General features: G+C 40.0%; 1 protein-coding gene across 1 annotated transcript in view; it reads right to left on the bottom strand.

The window, feature by feature from the left end:
* Positions 1-7,949: 7,949 nt before the first annotated feature.
* Positions 7,950-24,578, bottom strand: part of GPX7 (glutathione peroxidase 7) — a 34,637-nt gene continuing 18,008 nt past the window's right edge. Inside the window, exons 2-3 of the mRNA XM_060231827.1 lie at positions 20,460-20,721; positions 7,950-8,540 (exon numbers count right to left, since the gene is read on the bottom strand). Of these exons, the coding sequence (XP_060087810.1) occupies positions 8,377-8,540; positions 20,460-20,721 (426 nt within the window). The 3' untranslated portion in view covers positions 7,950-8,376. The remainder of the gene's footprint in view (positions 8,541-20,459; positions 20,722-24,578) is intronic.

Genomic DNA, 24,578 nt, shown 5'->3' with positions numbered 1-24,578 from the left:
CTTGAATTGGAACTTGCAGTTTATAAAAAGCAAACCAGCAATACCGAATGTTTTCTTTGTTTAAGATCTCAGTGATTGGCTTCATAACTTTACGTCTTTGCAAGGTTTCAGCAGACAGGTCTTGCAAAATTAGAACTTTGTGTTCACCCTATTTAAATAAACTAGAAGCATGGGCTTTTTGCATAAGCTTAGCTTTAGTGGAGACCAACGAGAAGTGGACTAGAATGTCTCTAGGCATTGATGATTTCTGCCTACACATGGGGCCGATTCTATAAGCCGCTTCCAATGTGCCCAATTCAGATTCAAAAAAGCCAAGCTCTTTGGATAGCCACTTGTTAATGAGACCTTTCAAATCATTAGGGGAAGCTGAGTTCTCAGGGAGCCCACGAATTTTTACGTTTCCCACCTTTAACTGGTTTTCAAGCGCAATAACTTTGTCTGTAGCCCATTCTTCCCGTTTATAAAAATACTGTGCCTCATCTTGAGACATGCTCCCCATATTGAAAGCAGAGTCAGCAGTCTCCGCCACCTTCTCAAGAGAAGCTTGGAAATCCACCAATTGAGCAGAAAGTGGCTGAATCATAGCGGATATTTTATCAGTCATTTTCTAGATTTTTAAAAGCCGCCATTACCTCTGAGCGAAAATCCGCAAGTTCGTCCGATGCGGTTTTCCTGCCTCCCAACGCCATCTTTTCTGCTGAGTTAGGTGCCGCTTTTTGGGCTCTAAATCTAGGCCCCTTGGGAAAATAGTCTTTCATGGAGTTCTTTGGGTTTCTTTTGGGTCGTGATTTTGGGCCATCTGATGTTCCCATACTATTTAGGTGAGTAAAAAAAATTTTAAAATGATGCTGGGTGCTTTGGTGGATGGGATTTCAGGAGGCAGACACGGAGCTTCGCTTTCAGGTGTCCATCTCTGAAGCCCGCAATGCCACGCCCCTGGCTGTGTTATCTAATGGCAGGCCTGTAGCCACAGGGGCAGCTGCAGGGGCACTGCCCCATGACTTTCAAACCTGGCCCCCTGACTATGCCTTCCAGGACATAGCCTGCTTAAGGGGGGCATAGCTGAGTCAGCAAAGCAGCAGCAGCAACAGCAACAGATGGAGAGGAGGTGGATGGAGCTGCTGGCTGCAAAGTGCCAGAGTGGGGAAGAGGGAGGTGGAAGGAAACCCACTGCTTGCATGCAAAGTGCAGCCCCTTCTTGACTCCAAAGTTGGCTGCCTCAGCTTGGCAACTTTCAGAGACTCCAGCCTTTGCCCTACCCCAGAAAGGTTCTGAGAAGTGACAAGCCCTGCAGAAGATGAGAAAGGGTGCCCCCAACTTTTAAAAAAGCCCCTGACTTTTAAAATTCTGGCTACGGCCCTGTCTAATGGGAAGTTAATTTGGACCCTCATCTTCAAAGCCAGAGCACAGGGAGTTCAGCTGGAGACTTCCTGGGCCACCAACAAGATGAAAGAGTTGGAGTTTTGGGGTGGCAAGCTGTGAAGGAGGTAAAAGTTAACTTTACAATAGCATACACCAGTGTCTCCCATTTGCAGGGTCGCGACCCGGTACCAGGCCATGGAAGCCTCACTACCGGGTCACAAGAAAAGCCAAAGCTAGCCCTGCCTCAGCAAAGCATGACTTCTGCTCTGCTTCCCCTGTCTCTGTGTTGTGCAGAGAAAAGCTAGCCTTGAAGATTGACACAGGCTACAAAGCCTGAGCTCCATTTGGCTTCCTTCCTTCCCCTGTCTCTGTGTTGTGCAGAGAAAAGCTAGCCTTGAAGACTGACACAAGCTGCAAAACCTGAGCTCCGTTTGGCTTCCTTCCTTTCCCCATCTCTGTTGTGCAGAGAGGAGCTGGGCTGCCTCTCCTTCCTTCTCCCCCCCACCCCAAGTTTTTGAGAGAAAAGCTGGCGTCCACTGGCACTTTAGACCCAGGAAGTGTTCTTCAAGGTATGAGCTTTCATATACCTTGCAGTATGTTATTTTGGGGACATTTCCCTGGGAGGCCTGGGCAGCAAAGAGCCGGGTGTGTGAGTGTGTGTTTTCAGCCGGGAGGGGTGGGGAGTGAGCATTCCAGCAGCTGTGTTTTTTTGTGTTTTTTTTAACCAAACAACCCCGGGGCAGAATTGTTGCTGGCTGGGGTCATCTGATGGTGAGTAAGGCTTTTTCTTCTTCTTTGTCCTCCCTTCTTTCTTTCTTTCCCTACAAGTGATGCTATGTCTGTATTCTTGGTGCTGGGGGTGGAGGAAGCAACATTGGGAGGTCTTCTAGTGCCCTGGCCCCACTGGTGGACATTCTGGTGCTTTTGGGGCATTGTGTGAAAGAATTTTAGACTGGATGGTCCACTGGCCTGATCCAACATGGTTTTTCTTATGTTCTTTCTTTCCATGTCTTTCTTTTCTTTTCCTTTCATCCTTTCCCTTTCTCTTTCTTTCTTTCCTTCCATTTTTACTGGATGAAACTTTTCTGTTCATCATACTGTTGTTGCAGACATAGGAGCTCTGTCAATGAAAAGTTGGTACCCACAGTTGCAACCAGCGTTTCAGCCAAGGAAAAGTATGAACAATAGTTGCCAAAAGTTTTTCTTGAAACCAAGCAAGCTTGGTTATAGCTTGAGTCAGGGTTCAGTAGCATCTGAAGGAAGGGCCTACTAAATGTGTCAGCATATTTTGAGGTAGAGCAGTTGCCAGGGCTCAGTGTGGGTGATACACAGTGCTGGCATTCGTGATGGCAATGGCAACAGCACTCCCAACTGCATACAGTGGCCAATGCTGTTGATGAATGGATGCATAGGTGGTGCAGGCAATTGAACATGGGCATTAGGAGTGCTTGCAAGTTGGAGAAGAACACACAGACAGATAGGTGCATGCAGCAGTGGGGGTGGAAAGAGAGGACCTTGGGAATGTATGAAAAAGTTGCAGTCCACCCACTTTCCACCCCCATTTTGGCTCAGCCTGAGTTTCAGAGAGATTTTTCTGAAAATGAAGTTACTTCAGAAGAAGAGGCAGGTTTGGGGGAGTGCCCTGGAAGTGACATCACAGGAAAAGGTGGAGTTTTGGTTCAGTGTGCCCCAGAAGTGACATCACTTGGCCTTTGACCTGGAAGTGACACCACAGGAAATGACATAATTGACTTGATTACCATTGAATCTCTGAATGATCAGTCTCAAATGCAGAGGATTCTGCTTACCTTTCAATCCCCCAACATTCCTTCACTAATTTTGAGGCAAAAGAATTACTTATGGTCGAAGTAACTTATGGTCGTATAATCCCCGTACGATCTTTTATTAACTCTCAAACAGTGGCGTAGGGAGGGGGCGGGGGGGCGGATCGCCCCAGGTCTGGGGGATCTGGGGGGCCCCCGCATTGCCAAGGGGGGGTCCCTCCCCTCCCCGGCAGGGCTCCGGAGCGTCGCGCAGACCTTCCAGCCACAGTCCCAGCTCGGGGCGGGGGAAGCGGCGTCCGACCCTCGCCTGCTCGAGGCTTCTCCTGCTGCTCCACGTGCCGCGGGCAGCAGCAGGAAGCAGAAGGCGGTGGCGGCGTTGCGCGCCCAGTGGCCGCATCCCCACGCTCGGCAGCAGCGCCCCGGAGCTCTCCGGCCCCCTCAACTCCCAGGCGCCGATGACTCAGCCACTCCTGGCCCCGGCCGCGGCGGTGCGCCAGAAAGAGGAACTTCGGGAGTGCATGAGGCAGGCTGCGGGGGCGGAGGGATGTGGGGAGGGCCGCGCGCCGCTCGGCGTCTTAAGGCAGGGAAGCCCCTCCCCTCCCCTCTGCCACACACATAGGGGGGCCCACATAAATCTTGCGCCCCAGGCCCCCGAAGCCCTAGCTACGCCCCTGCTCTCAAACTAATGCTCTGTTGCCTAACCTGTCCGCAGGGGACAGTACGCGAAGTAATCCCCATCTCTTGAAGAACGCATCATCTTCAGCAGCAAAATATAAAGCTGCGATGTGTTTTAAGGTTTCCAGATCTGGTCAGTCCCAAGCAAACCTCGAGTTGCATAATGAGTCATCAGTGCAGCCCTCTATGGATGTGATGCATAGTCCTCTTAATGTTTCATTAGAAGATGACCTTTTGCAGTCATTTGGGAGTCTTCCAGCAAAAGATCAACAGGCGATACTTGTAAGACTTGAAGGTACTAAGCTGCAGCTGCAAAGGTCTTTAGAGCCGGGGAAATCAGTTCCTTCAATCAATCTGTCATCTATCGATAACTTTTACATCGATCCGCGCACAGAAAGTGACCACCTGCCCCTAACTCTATCCTTAAGATAGGATCTGGAGGTTAATATGGTATCACCTTTCCAATCTGTGAAGGCCCCTGAGAATGTTCTAAAAAAAATTAAGTGGTCCCCGGCCCTAGAAAGGGATTTTTCTTCCCTCTTTGGCTCTGAAGCGCTACGCAGATTAAGGGATTCAATCATAAATTCCAATTCAGATGATTCAGTCCTTTTAGGATTGTCATTATTAATTGATTATTGTAGTGCTAAAGCTAAACCTGTGATCTTGTCTAGGTCTAGTTTCTCTAGCTGGTTCGATACAGATTGTTTAGCTTGGAAACAAGAACTGAGAGCTCATTTTAAAGAGGCTTGTCACTCTAAAGACCAAACAAAAATTAAGGCCTACATTGCTTATAAGACAGCCTACCTGGAGCTTACTACATCCAAAAAGAAAGTTTTCTTTCAGAATAAATGGGACCAACTTTACCACTCGATAAAATCTAATGATAATAAGGCTTTCTGGAGAATCATTTCAGGTAATCTAAAAAACAATTCTGTTACTGACCCAAATATTTCTGAGCAAACATGGGTTGATTACTTCTCTAACATTTTTGCTGCTCCATGTGTATCCCCTCCTATCTTAGCAAACCCCTCAGTTACTAATATGCCGGTCTGGCCTCCAGTAACTCTAGAGGAAATCAGTGAGTTATTGAAGGATTTAAAAGCGTGTAAAGCACCTGGCCCTGATGGCCTTCCCGCTGAGGTATTCACAAAGTTTGCCGATTGGTGGCTCTTGCCCCTTGCAAAATTGTTCTCTTTTATCGATCTGCATGGCTCCATCCCTGACTCTTGGCTTGATTCTATAATTATCCCAATATACAAAAAGGGGGGGGGGGGTTGGAGTTACCAGAAAATTTCCGCCCCATTAGTTTATTATCTATAGTGGGCAAATTGTATGCAAAACATTTAGAACTCCAATTAACTGACTGGATGCGCCTAGGCAACATCATAGGTCCTAAACAGATTGGCTTCTCCAAAGGCAAATCTGCTATGGATCACTGCTGCACTCTGGCCTTCCTTGCTGAAAAGCATATGCATACCGGGTCAAAAAAATTATACGCTGCCTTCATCGATTTGAAGGGTGCTTTTGATTCAATAGATAGAGCCCAACTATGGATCAAGCTAGGTTACCTGGGAATGGACTCCCGTCTGCTGTTTCTCTTGAGGAAACTTCATTCTAATACCTTTTGCCAAGTGAAATTTTCTTCTAGCGGTGACTTGACTAGTAAAATCTCAGTGTTAAAGGGGGTTAAACAAGGTTGTGTGCTGGCCCCGCATCTTTTAAATTTATTTTTAACTGACCTGGCACAATTTTTGAGCCCTATTAACGGTCATCCACCTAAACTTGCAGGCCGACCGGTCCCCTTATTACTTTATGCCGGTGACACTACCATCCTCTCTTGTACAAGAGTGGGCCTGCAAAGGTATTTGAATGCCTTTTATGACTACTGTAATTGTAATTCACTTTCTATCAACTATGCCAAATCTAAAGTACCGTATTTTTCGCTCCATAAGACGCACCTGAGCATAAGACGCACCTAGTTTTTAGAGCCGTTTGTGTGAATTTAGAGGCATTTGTGTGAATTTTTTGCAGTATTCGCTCCTTAAGACGCACACATTTTTCCCTCCACTTTTTTTTTGGGGGGGGGGGGGGGGAGTGAGTCTTATGGTGCAAAAAATACAGTAGTTGTCTTTTCAAATTGCTGGCGCCCACAGAGATGGTTTATTGGCAACTCAACAATTGAGCAAACAAACTTTTTTAAATACTTGGGGATCACTTTTAACCACAAGTTAAGCTGGGTTTCACATCATAACAACACTGTCAACTTGGCTAAAAGTTCAGCTGCTCAAATTAAACAGTTTTTCTTTGCAAGGGGCAACCAATTAGTTCCAGCAGCTATTAAAGTGTTCAAAGCCAAAACGCTTGCCCAAACTCTCTATGGTATCCCTATATGGATCTCAGCTTTTACCAGGAAAGTGGAGGGCATTCAAGCCTCATTCTTTAGACAAATTCTTGGTTTGCCAAAATGTGAGTCCTACTTTGCTCTCTGCTCTGAAGTGGGTCAGTCTTTGGTGGAGACAAAAGCCTGGATTGCAGTGTTTAAATTCTGGCTCAAAATTCACTTTAGAACAGATCCCAACAGCCTTCTTGATTGTATGAAAAGAGACCCATATATTTCATCCTGGACAGCAGTGCTTCTGTCCAAACTCAATCAATTGGGGTTAGAGGTAGATGATTTTTCTACCTCTGATGAGTCATATATCTTCAGATGTATTAAATTGAGACTGTGGGAATCGGAGGAAACGAAATTACGGCCAACTGACCCTTATATTTTCTCTCCAGCTTCCTTAGGTCTCTATGCTTTCTGTGGCAAAATGCCCAATTATCTATCAGACTTAACCACTCCAAGTCATCGCAGGGCATTTATGTTGGCTAGACTAAATGCGTTTCCCTCCAAAGTTTTACAAGGGAGATATCAGCGAGTCCCTTTAGCCGACAGACTTTGCTCCTGTGGAGCGAATACTCCTGACTCAATCCAGCATATATTGCTTGATTGTTCTTTTTACCATAACCTCTGCAAAGATTTATTTGGCAAGCTTTCTTTTCCCCCAGATTTGTTTAGTCTACCACCCTGTTATTATTTATTGAGTGATACTGAGGGGGTGGTTAGTGAGGCTGTGGCAAAATTTCTGACTGACATCCTTAAATTTAATTCTGACCATGTTTGAATGCATCTGTAAGCTCGGTTTCATTTTGATTTTATCTCCAATGTTTAAATTTTTATATTCTGTGTATTTTTATCTGAATCTATTATGCCATTAAAGGTTTGGTATGGTATGGTATAATTCCTGTCTCATATGAACATATGAAGCTGCCTTCTACTGAATCAGACCTTCGGTCCATCAAAGTCAGTACTGTCTACTCAGACTGGCAGCGGCTCTCCAGGGTCTCAAGCTGAGGCTTTTCACGCCTACTTGCCTGGACCCTTTTTAGTTGGAGATGCCGGGGATTGAACCTGGGACCTTCTGCTTACCAAGCAGATGCTCTACCACTGAGCCACCGTCCCTCCACCCCCAAAGTTTCCTGGCTCCACCCCTGAATTTTAGTGGGCCACAAAGGAGAAGTGTAAAAATAACTGGGCCGTGGGAAAGACAAGTTTGGGAAAACCCAGCATACACCATCACCCTATCAGCTGATGAACAAAGTGGAAAAAATCAATCGAGTGGGAAGCTACAGTAGGACTTAAAGAAAGATTAGGACACAATTCATTATGGATTTATCTTATTCTAGCATTGAAGTGAATGGGATGCAAGCAAAGACCTATGGCTCCCGATAACTGGGACCTAATAGCAACTTAACAATTATGGCTAAATCTAATACACGTAATCAGGAAAATTTCCCTTTTCCTCATGTAGTCAAAAGGAATCTGGCCATTCTTTTATCTATTTAAACTTTCCCATTGCTTTTGCTTACTTTGTAAGATGTGGGCCTGACTCCCAAGAGTGCTTCTCATTTTTCAATTTAATGTAAAAAGCAGGAATCAACTTCTTTTGATAGTATAACCTTTCTTAAAGATGGTTGTGTATCATATTCAGGTAAACAGTTCTATACTTCTTCATTCAGCAATTTTTTAACTACACATATATTTTATTTTGGTTTAAAACAATAAAGGAAGTTCATACAATTTGATAAAATGGTATGGGTATCTTTTATTTTGGGTCAATCAGAGAAAAGTGCACTGATGATTATCAGAAACAATTCCAATCATCAGTAAAGTATCTTCATATAGCAATATGTTTATTATACAGAGGAATGACATAAATTCTTCCACACAACAAAGAAGTGAATTTATTTTTTTTACCAGCTTCTTCAGCTTGTTTGTTTACTTGTTCAGTGGAGACTGTGCATTATCTACTCTTACTGAAAAGGGAATGGTAGCCCTTTCTAGTCCCAGTGACATCTGCCTTTCTCCAGCCACTACCCTACCTCCTGGGAATTAACAGTTCTCTTTTCATATTATCTTCACTACATTTTCTTCTAGGAATGTGAATACAAAATTGTACAAGTGATTCCTAAAGGTAGAAAATGCCAGAGTCCTTTATTTTTTTAAAAAATGTCACAGTTCGTCTTTTTTCTTCAGTATGATATTCCTGACAAGCTCAGTAACATAAGGTTTTATTTCTTCAATAGTGACAGTAGAATCCCAAGCCTTTACCACATTTCCACTGGGATCTACCAAGTACTTCCAGAAGTTCCAGGTTGGCTCATCACCAGTGGATTCTACATAGAAAAAAATAAGCAGAGAAAAATGGAAAGTTGCATATAATTTTATAATTCTATGACTATTCAGTTCTCAAGGAAAGAAGGTATGTGAGATATTATATCATAAAATAATTATTTATTAATCTCACAGAAAGAATCCTGGAAATTTAAAAAAAACTAATCTATTTTTCCTTATGATGTGTTTTGCATATAGGTTGAAGAGATTAGGGAGATAAAATGCATCCTTATCTAACACCTTTCCCAATTGGAAAGCATTCTGTTTCCATATATTGTCCTAACAGTAGCCTCTTGTTTGAAGTACAGGTTGTACATCAAAACAACAAGATGTTGTGGCACACCTGTTTCTTTTAAAACCAACCATAATTTTTCATAATCCACATAATCTTGCTGTAATCTATGAAACACAAACTGATTTTCTTCTGAAATTCTCTGGTATGCTCCAATAACCAACTAGGATTGCCAGACTCTAGATCTGGCCAGGGGACCTCCCCCCACACCTGGTCTTTGGGGCTCCAATCCATCAGCCCCTAGCTAGCTGGTGGGGAAAACCCCTCCCCCAAATAGGGACATTGTTGCACAGTGTCTCTGATGTCACTCAGAAGTGATGTCATCATATTGTGCAATGATGCTCTGGGTTTTAGGCAAACTCTATGGTTTTGTAGCAAAAAGACCATAGATTTTTTGCTCAAAACCTAGAGCATCATGCATGATGTCAGCAATGTGATGATGTCACTCCCAGACTGAGTCCAGGTTCCCCCCAGTGGTAGCAAGATAGGACCTGGCAACCCTATAACCAACATAAATTTGCAATATGATCTCTTGTGCCTCTTCCTTTTCTGAATTCAGCTTGAATATCTGGTACAGATCAGGAATTGTTAATAGTGAAAATTAGAATAAAATTGGAGAAATTCACCAAAACAGACATAGTGCCAAAATAAATCTTAGTAACATTCCTGAAGAGTTTAAAGACCATGTAAATAACAGATTTGCATTATTAAATCCAAGTGAATGTGAATCAGAAGAACTATGGTTTGAAACCAGAGATATTATCAAGGACAAATGCACAAAAACTATTTCTGTAGCCAAAGAAAAGAAAAGCCTCTATGGATGACTGATTAAACTCTTAAAATTACTAAAGGTAGATAAGAAGCAAAAGTAAAAAGTAACTGAAACAGAATCAAAAGTCCAAATGCTGTGTTCCAGCATTCACACATAAAGACAAATAGAACTATTATAATAATCAGTGTAAAGAAATAAAAGAGAATAATAAAATGGAAGAACAAGAGATCTGTTCCACAAGATCCAAGAAATCAAAGGGAAATTTAAAGCATTGTTAGGCAGGCTGAAAGATCAGTGTGGAAATATTAATGAAAAAGGACAAAATAAAGAAAATATGGGAACAATATACAGAAGAACTACACAGAAATAGGGTTGCCAGACCCCCCCTGGTGGAGGCAGGGGTCTCCCACCACCAGGCCCCACCTTCCCAACTGGGCAGTGGACGAGGAACTTACTCGGAAAAAGAGTGAGGTCCAGTTGACATTGCAGTGATGTTTCTATGTCACTTCCAATGTGACCTGGAAGTGACATCATCACATTGGCACCATTGGGGCAACACTGATATTTGGGCAAAAACTCTATGGTAAAGGCCAAATGTACCATAGTTTTTGCCTGAATTCCAGCGGGTTGCCACAACATCACTGCATGAGGACATGACTTCTGGGTCATGTCAGAAGTGACATAGACACCTCACTGCAATATCAGCTGGGCTTCCCTCCCACTCCTGGTAAGTCCCCCCACCCCCTGCCAGTTGCCAGGAAGGACCTGGTGGCCCTATACTGGAGAGGTGAAAGGACAAAAGATTCCTTCAAGTAGACTCTTTTGAAGAAGAACCTACAGTTTTAGAAAGTTATGTGAAAGCTGTGCTGAGAACAACCGGGAGAAACAAATCACCAGGAGGAGATGGAATATCAACAGAGCTATTCAAAGCCACAGAAACTGAGTCTATCAAAATCTTAACAAGGTAGTGCAAACAAATATGGAAAACAAAACAGTAGCTGATAGACTGGAAATGCTCAATTTACATTCCAGTTCCAAAAAAAGATGTCAAAGACTGAAGCAACTATTGGACCATTGTGTTAATTTCTCAAGCAAGTAAAAATTTTGATTGAATGTTTCCAGTCTGTGGGACATTGTTTAGTTTTCCATATTTATTGCCAAATTCTTGTTAGGATTTTGATGTACTGATTACTGTATCTTAAAAAGGACATTGCAGAGCTGGAAAAGGTACAGAAAAGGGCAACTAATATGGTTAAGGGGCTGGAGCACCTTTTCTATGAGGAAGGAGAGTCTGGGACTTTTCAGTTTAGAAAAAGATGACAAAGGAGAGGAACATTATGATAGAGTTTTTACTATGCAGAAGGCAGAGAGAGTGGTCAGAGAGAACTTTTATCTGCCTCCCAAAATACTAGAATCTGGGGTTATTCACTGAACTTGATAGGCAGTAGAAACAGGGCAGACAAAAGGAAATATTTATTCAAACAATGTGGAATTAATGGTCAGAGGATGTAGTGATGACCACAGGAATAACTAGCTTTAAAAGGGGATTAGATAGATTCATGGAAGATAGGTCTATCATTGGCTCCTACTACCCGTGGTGACTAAAGGGAACCTCCACATTCAGAGGTGATAAACCTCTGAATACTAGTGCCAAGAAGCAACATCAGTGGAAGGCCTTGGCCTCTATTTCCTGTTGTTAGCTCTTCAGAATAACTAGCTAGTCACTGTGTGTGATAGGATTCTGGACTAGATAGATTACTAGTCTGATCCAGCAGGCCTCTTCTTATATACTTACGTTCAGGGCGTGTGGTGCTCCAGCAGGCATCCCCTTGCTGCTGCACTCCTGCAGCGCTGCAATGCAGTGCCGCACTTCACCACACACTCCCCAAGGGTGACACCCGCCTCCACCTGTGCCTCCTCTACCTGCCCACTGCCGCCTGCCCCTCCTTTCCCTTCCCATTGCCCCCCTACATGATCACAGCACGCTGCGCCTCAGCCGTACTAGCTGTGACCTGGCATGTATCTTATAATTCGAAGACCATGCTGGAGGAGAAGCCTCCAGTGCGTTCTTAGAAATATAGGATGCATGTTGTGCCCCAGCTGGCAGGGCCTAGGCGCAGCACGCTGTGATTGTGGGGGGGAGGCGATGGGAAGGGAAGGAGGGGGTGGGCAGGTGGTGACAGGAAGGGAAGGGAAAGGAGTGGCGGGCGGTGGTGGCAGCGGGTGAAGGAGGCAGGCAAACTAGGTGCTTGCCTGGGGCACCAGGAGGGGGGAGCCCAATTTGGCGCACCCACCTTCCCAGCGCCCTAGGCAACCACCTAGTTTGCTAGTGGGCGAGCTGGCCCTGTGTTCAGGGCTTTTCTTGTAGAAAATGCCCCGCAGGAACTCATTTACATATTAGGCCACATCCCCTGATGCCACTATTGTTTCACAAAAGGTTTTTTTGGAGAAAAAGCCTAGCAGGTACTCATTTGCATATTAGGCCACACACCCTGACACCAAGCCAACCAGAACTGCATTCCTGTGTGTTCCTGCTCAAAAAAAGCCCTGCTTATGTTCTTAAGATGTTTCAGCTTGCTGAAAAATTTCTTAAATATTAAAGAAAGTGGTGATTTGGATTCAGATCTGCACTGTAGGTAAGAGGTCTTAACACATTCATCTGCTCCATTAACCTAACAGAAACTCCCCCTTCTCCATTAGTCCCAGTAGATAAAAAGGACCCATACTGAAGATTTGTAGATTTGGGGTTACTTAATTTAAGCACTACTCTGGCACCACTAACGGGTTTATGATGAATGGATTTATAACGTATGTCTCTGAACTTGGGAAACTAAAACTGTGAATTTAATAAAAGATACAACAAAATATAGCCTGTGGAATAAATTATGGATGACTCAAACAAGGAAAACTGTATCAATAGCCTTTAGGGAGAATTCTTTAAAACTACTACATCAATGGTATATTACTCCAGTATATCTTGCAAGAATAAGTAATACAAATAACACAAAATGTTGGAGAAATTGCAATGAACAGGGCAATTACATCCACATGTAATAGTCTTGAGCTGTAGTGTCACAGTTCTGGGGAAAATATTTACAGAAATGGAAAATATGCATCAAATAATGTATGCTACACCAGCACTGGCTTTGTTAACATTTTTTTGGGGGGTGGGGTGGGGATGAAAAGTGACATCCAAGGGATTAATACTGTTGATGGTAGACTGTGGGGTAAAAGTAATGTGTTGGAAATCTGCAGAATTTTTAACATTATTGGTATTCTGAATTATGGCAAATAGCTATAGCAGGAAAAATTGACATATCAACTTAGAATAGTCAAAGGTAAAGTTAAAATGTCAGATTTTTATTAAACATGGAATGATTTTATCTCATATATGAATCAGAAAAGGTATTCAATATCCATCCAAGCCCTTCCTCAAATTATGGAAAAGACTTGAGCATAAAGTATACAAAAATATTTTTAACATTCTGCCTTCAATTACTTCCTCTCTAAGCTATATCTTGTAAGATAAATGAAAATTGTGTTAAATATTAAGCCCTCTGTCAATTATTTGATTCAAAATTGTCTATATTTATATTTTACATGTTTAATTTGTTTGTAATCTTGTCTCTATTTTTGTAATTTAGAAGGGGTTTTCTGTCTGATTGAGCAGTGGTTGCTTTCTTTTCTTTTGTTTGAAAAATTAATAAAATTATTATTTTAAAAAGATATGTCTGGGGAGTCAACAGATGTAAGTATGAACAATCCTTTTGCTATTGCTGAACAGAAGCTACCCCCAGAGAATCCTAGGTTCCTCTCTTGAAGATGAGTGGCAGAGATCAATCACAATCTTCTTTCAAAGGCTTCTCCCAGAGTGAAATTGTATGTTATATATAGTTCTGTGACCAATTTAAATGGATGTTTTTCTTTTATAGATTGCAACTGCGGCTTATTTAATTTATATGCAGAGTACATGTGGAATGCTGGCCTGGATGAAGCACAAGCCGGAATTAAGATTGCCGGGAAAAGGACTTCCGGGGGAGGAAAATGCTGAGCTGAGCTGCTTCTCATAACGGGAGCAGGCTGGAACTTCTGTTCGGGGTAGTGGAAGGCAAATTAATGCTTCCTGCCTACTTTTCTCAGTCAGAGATTAGTCCAAAATATGCACAGAAAACTTTGAGGAGATTTACCTTGTCTAAAAGGGAGTCCCGGGGTGGGGCTCCTTTGAGGGTTGCATCTCATAATCTGCAGAAGTTCTCAGAGTCATTTATTTGACATAAACTTGACAGAATCCTAACCTTCTTGGACATTGCTAAACATCTAAAGCTACACAAGACCGGTGTGGATCTGGATAACTGGCAGAAAAAGTACAGATTACTATCTTTCATTCCGGGACTATTTACAGTTAAACAGAATAAACTCAGAAGGTGGAAAATGGAAATATAGAAAGCTTGGAAGAAAAAGGGAGGAAGAGGTGAAATTTGGACTTTGTAAATTTAAAGGACAGTGCTAAAAAGTGTGAAGGAATTTATTGTTTGGTTTACTTGCAGTTTTGAAAAAAGAGCACCATCGTCACAGACCTGCAGCATATACAATCAACACAGGAAGTATGTCAAGTATCATGAGATCTCTTTACCAGTGAAAACGAGATTTGGTGGCAAGTAAAGCAGGAAGTAGTAGATGAAAAGCCTACTCTAGGATTATAATACCATAGAGAAACATTGGCGGCCATTGCAAGGAGGTTAAAATTAAAATAATTTTTTTAAAGTGTTCGAGACATTAAAAATTGTTGAAAATAATTGAGGTGATAAGAAGATAAAGATTATTGGACATATTGTTTGTAATGGACCTTAGAAGCCTTTAAAAGAAAAGAGAAAAATTTTTTTAGAGAGAAGCAAAAAGTCGCAACCGCCATTTTGAAGGATTTAAAAACTTTAAAAATTAATATCTTGGTCCAGGAAGCTCTGAGGACGGCGAAATTAGGCTTGTTGTAAAAAGCAAGCTCTAATCTTTTGAATCTGATAGTCAAATTTAAAATTGGTGAGATCAAAATTTTCGGTGTTTTTAAATGTCAGAACACAAGCAAACCCGTGCAAGGGCTACCTCATTGGAGAAAATGCAGGACCAATTAGAGGCGGAGGCTAGAATGATGAAAGGTATGAAAGCGATGATAACTGCATCTAAAAAAAATTATAGAAGAGATTAAAAAAGATATTGAAAATCTCAGAAATGAAACAGAAGAAACATCTAAGAAAGTGCAGGAGGTAGAAGGGAGAATGAAAGCACATGACTCCACCTTGTTAAAAATACAAGAAAAAGTGGCAATACACGACTGCAAATTGATGGAGACTCAGACACATCTGAGAGGAGTACCTGAAAAGGAAGATGGTGACTTGAAAGAATATATAATAAAAATAATTGCAGAATTTTTAGAGGAAGATCCTGAAGAGACTAAAAGTATGTATGATTATATGTATAGAGTGAATTCACTCTATGCCAAAAAAAATTACCAAGAGATGTTGTCATAAGATATATGACAAAAGAAATGGTGGGAAAGATAATGAACAAAATTTTTGAAAAGACATTGATAGTGGGAGGCAGCAGAGTAAAAATTATGGAGTTGCCAAGGCAAGTGATAAATGATAGAAGAACATATAAAAAACTTGACAGAAAAATTACGGGACAATCAAATGAGGTATAGATGGATAATACCTGAAGGCTTGAGCTTTGAACTTCAGGGGAAAAGAACCACAATTACAAACACACAGGAACTGCGTAGCTTTTATGAAGAACATAAAGAATTTGCACCATGATGGATTATAAATTATTGTCTTGGAATGTAAATGGACTAAATTCACCACAAAAAAGAAGGGCAACGTTTCATTGGATTAAAAAGCAAAATTGTAATATAGTTTGTTTACAAGAAGTGCATATTAAACAAAAGGATTATAAATTTTTATGGAATAAACAATTGGGACTAGAATTTTATTCATTGGCTGAACAGAAGAAAAGGGGAGTGATTTTTTATATTAAACAAGAATTGGAGCTGAAATTAGTGTTTAAAGACAAAGATGGAAGATTTGTTGCAGTAGAAATTATATTAAATGCAAAAAAAACCGTTGTTATTGGGACTGTATGCACCAAATGGTGCAAAGGATGCTTTTTAAAAAGACATTACACAACAATTTGATGAAATGACTTATGATCAAGTTCTGATAATGGGGGACTTTAATGGAACAATTAAGAATACACTGGATAGGTCTGAGGGGAAAATAATAATAATATAGAAGGAAAATTGCCAAAATCTTTTTTTGAATTGGTCAAACAAGAAAATTTGGAGGATATATGGAGGAAATTAAACCCTGAAGTGCGGGACTATACCTTTTTTTCAGCAAGACATAAACTTTTTCCAGAAATGACGTGTTGTGGGGCAGTAAAGATTTAGGTCTTATAACAAGGAAAATAGAGATTTTACCTAAAATTGGGGCAGATCATAACCCAATAATGCGGGTTACAAAATTATCTAAGAAGCTGAGAAGATGAAGATTGAATGAAGATTTACTACAGAATAAAGAAATAGTGACATACCTAGAAAATGAAACTAAAGCTTTCTTTCAAATGAATGACAAAGAGGATATAGAATTTCAGACGGTCCGGGATGCCTACAAAGCAGTAATGAGAGGAATATTGATTACTTTGAATAATAAAGATAAAAGAGCAAAAGAAAAACAGTTGTTGGACATACAAAATGAAATAAAGAAAAAAGAAGGGGAGTTGAGAAAAAGGCCAGGGAAGAAGAAAATTATAAGGGAAATTACAATACTTCAAATGCAAATGAGACATTTGTTAAATAAAGAATTGGAATGGAATTTGAAAAGATTGCAGCAGAAATCTTTTGAGGGTGCAAATAAACCTGGAAAATATTTGGCTTGGCAACTGAAGAAAAAGAGAGAAAATAAAATTATTAATAAAATTGTGGCAGATGGAAGAGAGGTGGTTAATCAAGAAGGAATAAAAAGAGAATTTTTAAGTATTATGCCAAGTTGTTTAAAGGTGTTAAAATAAATAAAGAAAAGTTGGATGAGTATTTACAAGAGATAAAAATAGAACCCTTAACAGAAAATAGGGGAAAAGTTTTGAATGATCCAATTGAAAAAATAAAAATTGAAGCAGCAATTAACGCAATAAAAAATGGAAAGGCACCTGGGCCAGATGGATATACAGCTAAATACTTTATAACCTTTAAAGAGGAGTTAATACCGAAATTGCAGAAGTTGATGAACATGATAAGAATAAAAGGGAAAATACCAAACACATGGAAGGAAGCTGTTATTTCGTTGATCCCAAAGGAAGATAGAGATGTCATGAATGTAAAAAATTACAGACCAATTTTGCTATTAAATAATGTCTATAAAATATATACAAGAATCTTGGCAGAACGGCTTAAACATCTGATAAATTTTATAAAGGAGGAACAAGCGGGGTTTCTTCCCAAAAGGCAAATAAGAGACAATATTAGAACTGTTGTAAATATTGTAGAATATTATGAAAGACATCCAGAAAAGGAAGTAGCATTATTCTTTGCGGATGCAGAGAAAGCATTTGACAATTTAAACTGGGACTTTATGTTTGCAGTAATGGAGAAAATGGAGTTGAAAGAAAGCATTATAAGAATGATAAAAGCAATATATACTGAACAACATGCAAGGCTATATATAAACACAGATCTTACAGAAGATAAGACAATTAGCAAAGGTACAAGACAAGGCTGTCCGCTTTCCCCACTGTTGTTTATAATGACTCTTGAAATATTATTGATGCAGATTCAAGACGATAAAGAAATAGAAGGATTAAGAATAAAAGGATTTACTTACAAATATAGAGCATTTGCAGACGATATAATGTTTATAAATGAAAATCCTATACAAGTTACACCTTTGTTGTTAGCCAAAATAAATGAATATGGAGAGTTAACGGGACTTTGTGTTAATAAAGATAAATTTAAAGATAAAAATATGCAAATAAGCAAGCAACAGGCCTTGCAGAGACTGACAGAGTGTGAAGTTATCTCCAAGGTAAAATATTTGGGTGTGGAGATAACAATGAAGAATATTGATTTGTTCAAAAATAACTATGAGAAGCTATGGCATAAAATGGATGAAGATATGTTAAAATGGAATAAACTTAATTTGTCATTGCTGGACAGAATAGCTGCAATTAAAATGAATAGTCTACCAAGAATAATGTATTTGTTTCAAACTATTCCTATTGTGAAAGTTAGTAAACAATTTGATAAATGGAGAAGAAAAATCTCAGAATTTGTGTGGGCTGGGAAGAAACCAAGGATCAAAATGAAAATTTTGACAGATGCAAAAGAGAGAGGTGGATTTCAATTACCAAATTTAAAATTATATCAAGAAGCAGTTTGTTTAGTGTGGATAAAAGAATGGATAATGCTGTTAAATAAAAAACTCCTAGCGCTGGAAGGTCATGTAAATAAATTTGGCTGGCACGCGTATTTGTATTATGGAAAAAAGATGGACGGTTTTTTCCTCTCACCATTATATAAGAAATAATTTGTTAAATGATTAAATGGGCAATTAATGTAAATGAAGAAATACAGATGGAAACTTGGGAATACTTGTGGAAGAACTCTATGAAGCTCTCGATGCGTCATAGTATTAAAGAGAACTGTTTTAAAATGATGTATAGATGGTATATGACTCCTAAAAAATTGGCAAAGATGAACAACAAGATGCCAGATAGATGTTGGAAATGTAAAAAACATGAAGGTTCTTTCTACCATATGTGGTATACTTGTGAAAGAGCAAAAAAGTATTGGCAGATGATTCAACAAGAAATTTCTAAGATCTTGGGATATGATTTTAAGAAAGTTGTGGAGACTATTCTGTTGGGACTACAAATGGAAAAATTTCCAAAAGAAGATAGAACTATAATTTGGTACTTGCTTTCAGCTGCTAGGACATTGTATGCGCAGTTGTGGAAGCAAGAAAAAATACCAGAGAAATGAGACTGGATTGTAAAAGTTATGACGTGGAGTGAAATGGACAAATTAACAAGAATTTTAAGAGACTATGATGTAGAAGTTTTCAAGATGGAGTGGAAAAAGTTCAGAAGATATATAGAAAAAGAGTGGAAAATAAAAGAACATTGGACAATTTTTGATAATGATTAAGTCTTAGAAAAAAGGAGAATATTAATTTTTGTTTTTATTAGTTAAGGGTACCTTTAAATATTAGTATTTTAAGTAAATAACACCGGCAGGGGTCAAGTAACGGGGGGAAGGATGGGTAGAAAGTAATTTATGGGATAGATAAAAGAAGTTATTAATGATGCAAGAATTATGTTACCATATGTTACCAAATAAAATTGTTTTAAATACAAAGATTGTCAGGAAAAACATCAACAACCTCAGATATGCAGATGATACCACTCTAATGGCAGAAAGTGAAGAGGACCTAAAGGACCTGTTGTTGAGGGTGAAAGAGGAGAGCATAAAAGTATCATTGAAACTCAACTTCAAAAAAACCAAGATCATGGCATCCGGCCCCATCACACCTTGGCAAATAGAAGGGGAAGACATGGAAGTAGTGACAGATTTCACATTTCTGGGATCCAAGATTACTGCAGATGGCAACTGTAGCCATGAAATTAAAATACATTTGCTCCTTGGGAGGACAGCTATGGCAAACCTAGGCAGTATAATAAAAAGTAGAGACATCACCCTGCCAACAAAAGTCCATATAGTCAAAGCGATGATATTCCCAGTAGTAATGTATGGCTGTGAGAGCTGGACCATAAGGAAGGCTGAGCGCAGAAGAATACATGCTTTTGAGCTGTGGTGCTGGAGAAGACTCTTGAGAATCCCTTGGACTGCAAGAACATCAAACCAGTCAGTCCTAAGAGAAATCAACCCTGACTGTTCCCTGGAAGGTCAGATGCTGAAGCTGAAGCTCAAATACTTTGAACACCAAATGAGAAGGGAGCACTCACTGGAGAAGATCCTGATGCTGGGAAAGACAGAAGGCAAAAGAAGAAGGGGATGGCAAAAGATGAGATGTCTGGACAGTGTTGCTGATGTAACTAACACAAATTTGAGCAGACTTCGGAGGATGGTGGAAGACAGCAGAGTCTGGCATGACTTGGTCTATGCAGTCGCAAAGAGTCGGACTTGACTGTGCGACTGAACAACAACAACAAAAGCTGCTAGAGCTTCGATTTCTAGAGCAGGGCTAGTGGCAGCAGTGGCAGGGGTCTCTTTCCCCATGCTATTATTTGTATTTAACTGTTGCATATCACCTAGAGCCTGGCATTGGACAGGATAAGGTGAAATAACAACAACAACAACAACAATAATAGAACTGTGAATTGCTTTTACCAGGTACCAGGAAAAATACAGGTACCCCTACCTTTCAACTCCCAGCTTGCTTCAACTACTGTTCATGTTCAGAAATAAATAAGAACATCTGAAAGTAGAACCTATAGAGGACCTATCTTCTGTTAACTTCTGTTAAACAGAAATTTCTCTGGCATTTTGGTTTGAAGGGCAAGGCAATTAAACATCCACTTAACTCTTATTGTCCCTACTGCATTTCACAGAGATAGAAAAGAATAATAACAGATGTCCCTAAAAGGGGTTTCTTTTTCATACTTAAACCTTGACTGGGTCAAATATTTGGACCTTAGACCTTACTAAATGCTGCCAGTATCCCCCCTTCCTTATTATATTATCCCACCTTATTATGGGAACCATGTGTATCCTAAATCATATTTACAGCTATCACTATACAACAGTTCCAAGCCACAAATCAGCTGCTCTGCTATTTCTACTGTACTCACCAACTAGGTATTTGAAGGCTGGATTTGCACCAGTGCCCTTCACTGCAATCTTGCTGAACATGGGGAAGGAGACTCCATATGTTTTTCGAGCAAAACTCTCAATTTCTTTGTTGCTATCTGGTTCTTGCTGCCCAAACTGATTACATGGGAATGCGAGGACATTAAAATGATATGGGCCTAGTTCTCGCTGCAACTGCTGCAGGGCTTTGTAATGGCTGTCGGTATAGCCGCACTCACTTGCAACATTGACAACTAAGGATACCTAAAGGAAAGATAAAAATTTGAAGTACAGTTTATTGCTATTTCTTTTGTCAGCACATTGTCTTGCTTTTAATTGATAAAGTACCATAAAATAATATGTGTGATATTCATGATTATTGAATGAAAATTGTTCCTTCACTTTTTAAAGAATACTGTACTTAACTTGGTTGTTTAGGAGTGGGCCACCCCCAGCATCAAAGCCACCCCCAGACTTACCCCAAAGCTACAGGATTGTCACTCAGAAACCCACCTAATCCCAACGTGTTGTCAGTCTCCAGCTGGGGTCTGGAATCAATCAATTGATCTCCAGACTACAAAGATCAGTTCCCCTGGAGAAAATGACAGTTCGGGAAGGCCAACTTGAGGATATCACATTCCTGCTCTTCCCAAACTCCAGGCTCTGCCCCTAGATCTCCAGGAATTTTCCAAACCAGAGTTAGCAACCTTATCACCAACAACTGTCAGTTGTTTAATTCAAGTGAAGCCTGTGATTCCACTCCCCCCCCCCACAAAAAAAAAATCTTGCCAGGCTTTGGGGGAAATAACTGGCTATAAGCAATTTGTTGCACTGGCTTAGGGGCTTAGAAACTAGGCAGTGCGGAGGTGGCTAGGCTCTCTTTCTCCAGACTGTGCAGGAAAGACCCAATAGAGAGGTGGAAGAACCAGGGGCTGCAACCCACACCCCTCCGCTACCCGGTTCTGCAAGCCCCAAATATGATAGACAGGGCAAAACTTTCCAAGGGAGTTTCTGAGAGCAGAGATATGTACATTGCTGTACCCCACACAGGTTAAGACCTTCAGATGGCTAGCTGCTTCATTTTGCTTTCATCCCTTATTCCTTTTCTCCTATCTAAGTGCCTGGAGCCTTTTCTTCTGTATAAGAAAAGAGATTTCTAAGTTGCCAACAAGAGACTTAATGGCTGGACATGAGCAGCTGCCTGGTAATATGCCGCCTGGTAATTGACATCTCATTAAAGAGACAGGGCATTTCTTCTCTGGGCAGTTGGCAGCCCTATTGCCACCCCATTTATGGAGGGTAAGCAAATGACAATCTGAAAATATGGCTTACCACAGTTTAACAAGTAATTTGCTGTAAGGCATCCGCTACAGTTATCCTTGTGCATATTCTTGCCATTGTCAGAAGTTAATTGAAGTAGAAGTTTCTCAATTCTAATGCCAATATAAATCCTTACAGTATCTAAATTTGTCAAAACCTGCATAGCTTCTGCCTGAATGTTCTGATAATGGTACTATGAATGGAACAAAGTAGGAGTCCAGTAGCACCTTTAAGACCAACAAAGATCTAGTCAGACTGTAAACTTTCGCATGCATGCATACTTCATCAGACATCATCAGTGATTGTCTGAAGAAGTATGCATGCATATGAAAGCTTACAGTCAGAATAGAACTTTGTTGGTCTTAAAGGTGCTACTGGACTCCTACTTGGTTCTATTGCTTTAGACCAACACAGCTGCCCACCTGGTATTATGAATGCTTAGTATCTCTTGAGAGTGCTACTGGCCCAGATACTCATGTTTGGCCTAAAACCCATCATCATTTTGCAACACCACATATACTTGAGCTCCCCTGCACTTTTTATTCCCTAGGGGCAAAATGAAGGGTATTTCATTAGAGATTCTGAACATGTTATGGACTGTATGGGAATGAATGACAAGGAGTTTTGTAGTAGCATATTAAGATGGAATATTTTTTGTGCAGGATACTTTCTCTCTCTCTCTCCATCTAGGAGGTTGTTTATTCCACATTTTCAAAAGTTTTATTGGTTTCAGAAAGAGTGAAGGTAGGGGATAGGGGGAGTAGAAAGCACAATACATTTTGACCTTGTTCTGCATAAAAATGCTTTCAGAAAGTACAAGCTTAGTCCTACAATACTTTCTTTACATAAATTGTCCCATATTATTATGTCTAAACAAAACATCATCCACATTTTAAAATTTTATAGTATAAATCTTTTGTTAAAGTTATCTATTAGTTTTGACAATTCCAGTAAAGGCAATTTTATAATATAAAATACAGCGGGCGGGGGGAGGAGAAATAAGTTCACATCAGAGAATCTTAAGAGTCTTGAATGAGATAGCAGATAGTTTATGCAATATAAACAATTCAGAAGGTAACGAATCTCTGATGTACAAGTGGATTCCATTTCTTAAATTTTCTTTTGGTCCTGTAGATCAAATGCGTACATGTATACCTGGAAGATATTATGACATTATCAATTTGATGTAATTAATATATGGACAGAGTACTTATTTTTTAATTCAGCTGCCAATTATGTATGTGTGTGTGAATATATATGTGTGTGTGTGTGTGTGTGTATGTATATATACATACACAGACATATATATATATACATACACACACACACACACACACACATATATATATATATATATATATATATATATATATATATATATATATATAGTGTTTCTTCTTTCGATTTCCCAGCCAACAGCTGGGATAGAAAGTCCAGCTCTGCTGTTTCCAGAATTTTTCCCACCAAGTCCATTTTTGTGGGAATTTCCTGAGATTTCTATCTCTGTGCCAAGAGAATCCTGGCAGCTGTGTTAAAGTGTGCCAACAAATGTCTCATTTCTTTGGAATAGTCCTCAGGAAATATGTTCAATAAAAATAGTTCTGGTTTGAAATGGATCTGTCTTCATAATCTTCTGTAATATTTCATGCACCATTTTCCAATAGCCCTTCACCATCTCACATGTCCACCACATATGGTAAAAAGAACCAACCTGTTTAGTGCATTTCCAACATTTGTTAGACATGTTAGTATAAATCTTACACAATTTTCAAAGATTTCAGGTTTTCACGACTGGTAACATCATTAGGGTTTGTAGAATCTTTCGGGATCAAGTGCCGTGTTCTACTGGATAAAGTTTTCCTTCCAGACATTTCATTCTCAGCTGCGGAGAACATCCTCAGTGGCGTTGCAGCCGGAGCAGGCGCTCAGACCTTCTTGGCTGCTGTGCATTGAGTGGGGCCAGGGCTGCTGGAGAGCTGCTATTTGTAGGCTGGAGGGGGTGTGATGAAAGCGCAATTGGTTTGTGGATGTGCCCATTGTTTGGTGGGGCTTCCTGGAAGGGTAGTGATAAGGAAACTGGCAGTTGAATGTGACCATTGTTCTGTGTTAATTGCTGGGAAGGTTGGAAGGGGTTTAAAGATAAGGAAGATGGTTGTTGACTGTGCTGATTGTTCTGTGGAATTTGCTGGTTGCATCTCCAAGTTCCCTTATTGTTATTGGCTCATTTAAAATTTTTTGTTGTTCTTCTGTAAATTTATTGAGATTATTTTGGTTGATACATTCTTCTAAATCTGTTTTATGAACTTGCTCATCTGCATATAATTTTTTATAGAACTGTTCCACAATTTGACATATTTCTTGCTTTTGAATTTTCTCTTTATTGTTCTCATCTTTCAGTGTCGTAATTATTCTTTTGACCTTTTCTTTTCTCATCCTATAAGCCAACCACCTTCCAGGCTTGTTGGCATGTTCAAATTTTTTTTGTCTAGCATACCTCAATTTAATCTCCATTTCTTCCATAAGAATTAAATTCAATTTGTGTTGCATTTCTTTCACCTTTTTTTGAAATTCATGTTTTGTTGGCTGTTTTTTAAGATTCTTTTCAGCTTCTCCATCTTGTGACATTAAGTTTTGAAAATTTTCAGTTCTTTCTTTCTTTTTATTGATACTATATCTAATTGCAAGGCCCCTATAGTAAGCTTTAGCAATGTCCCAAACTACTTGCATCTTTACCTCTTGTGTTATGTTCTGTTTAAAAAAAAGATTCCATTTCCACCTTAGATTCTTTGAGAAAGTCTTTA

Source organism: Heteronotia binoei, chromosome 2 (assembly GCF_032191835.1).
Source record: "Heteronotia binoei isolate CCM8104 ecotype False Entrance Well chromosome 2, APGP_CSIRO_Hbin_v1, whole genome shotgun sequence".
Classification (NCBI taxonomy): domain Eukaryota; kingdom Metazoa; phylum Chordata; class Lepidosauria; order Squamata; family Gekkonidae; genus Heteronotia; species Heteronotia binoei.
Note: the sequence above shows the minus strand (reverse complement) of the source record. Positions and strands in the feature narration are given on the sequence as shown.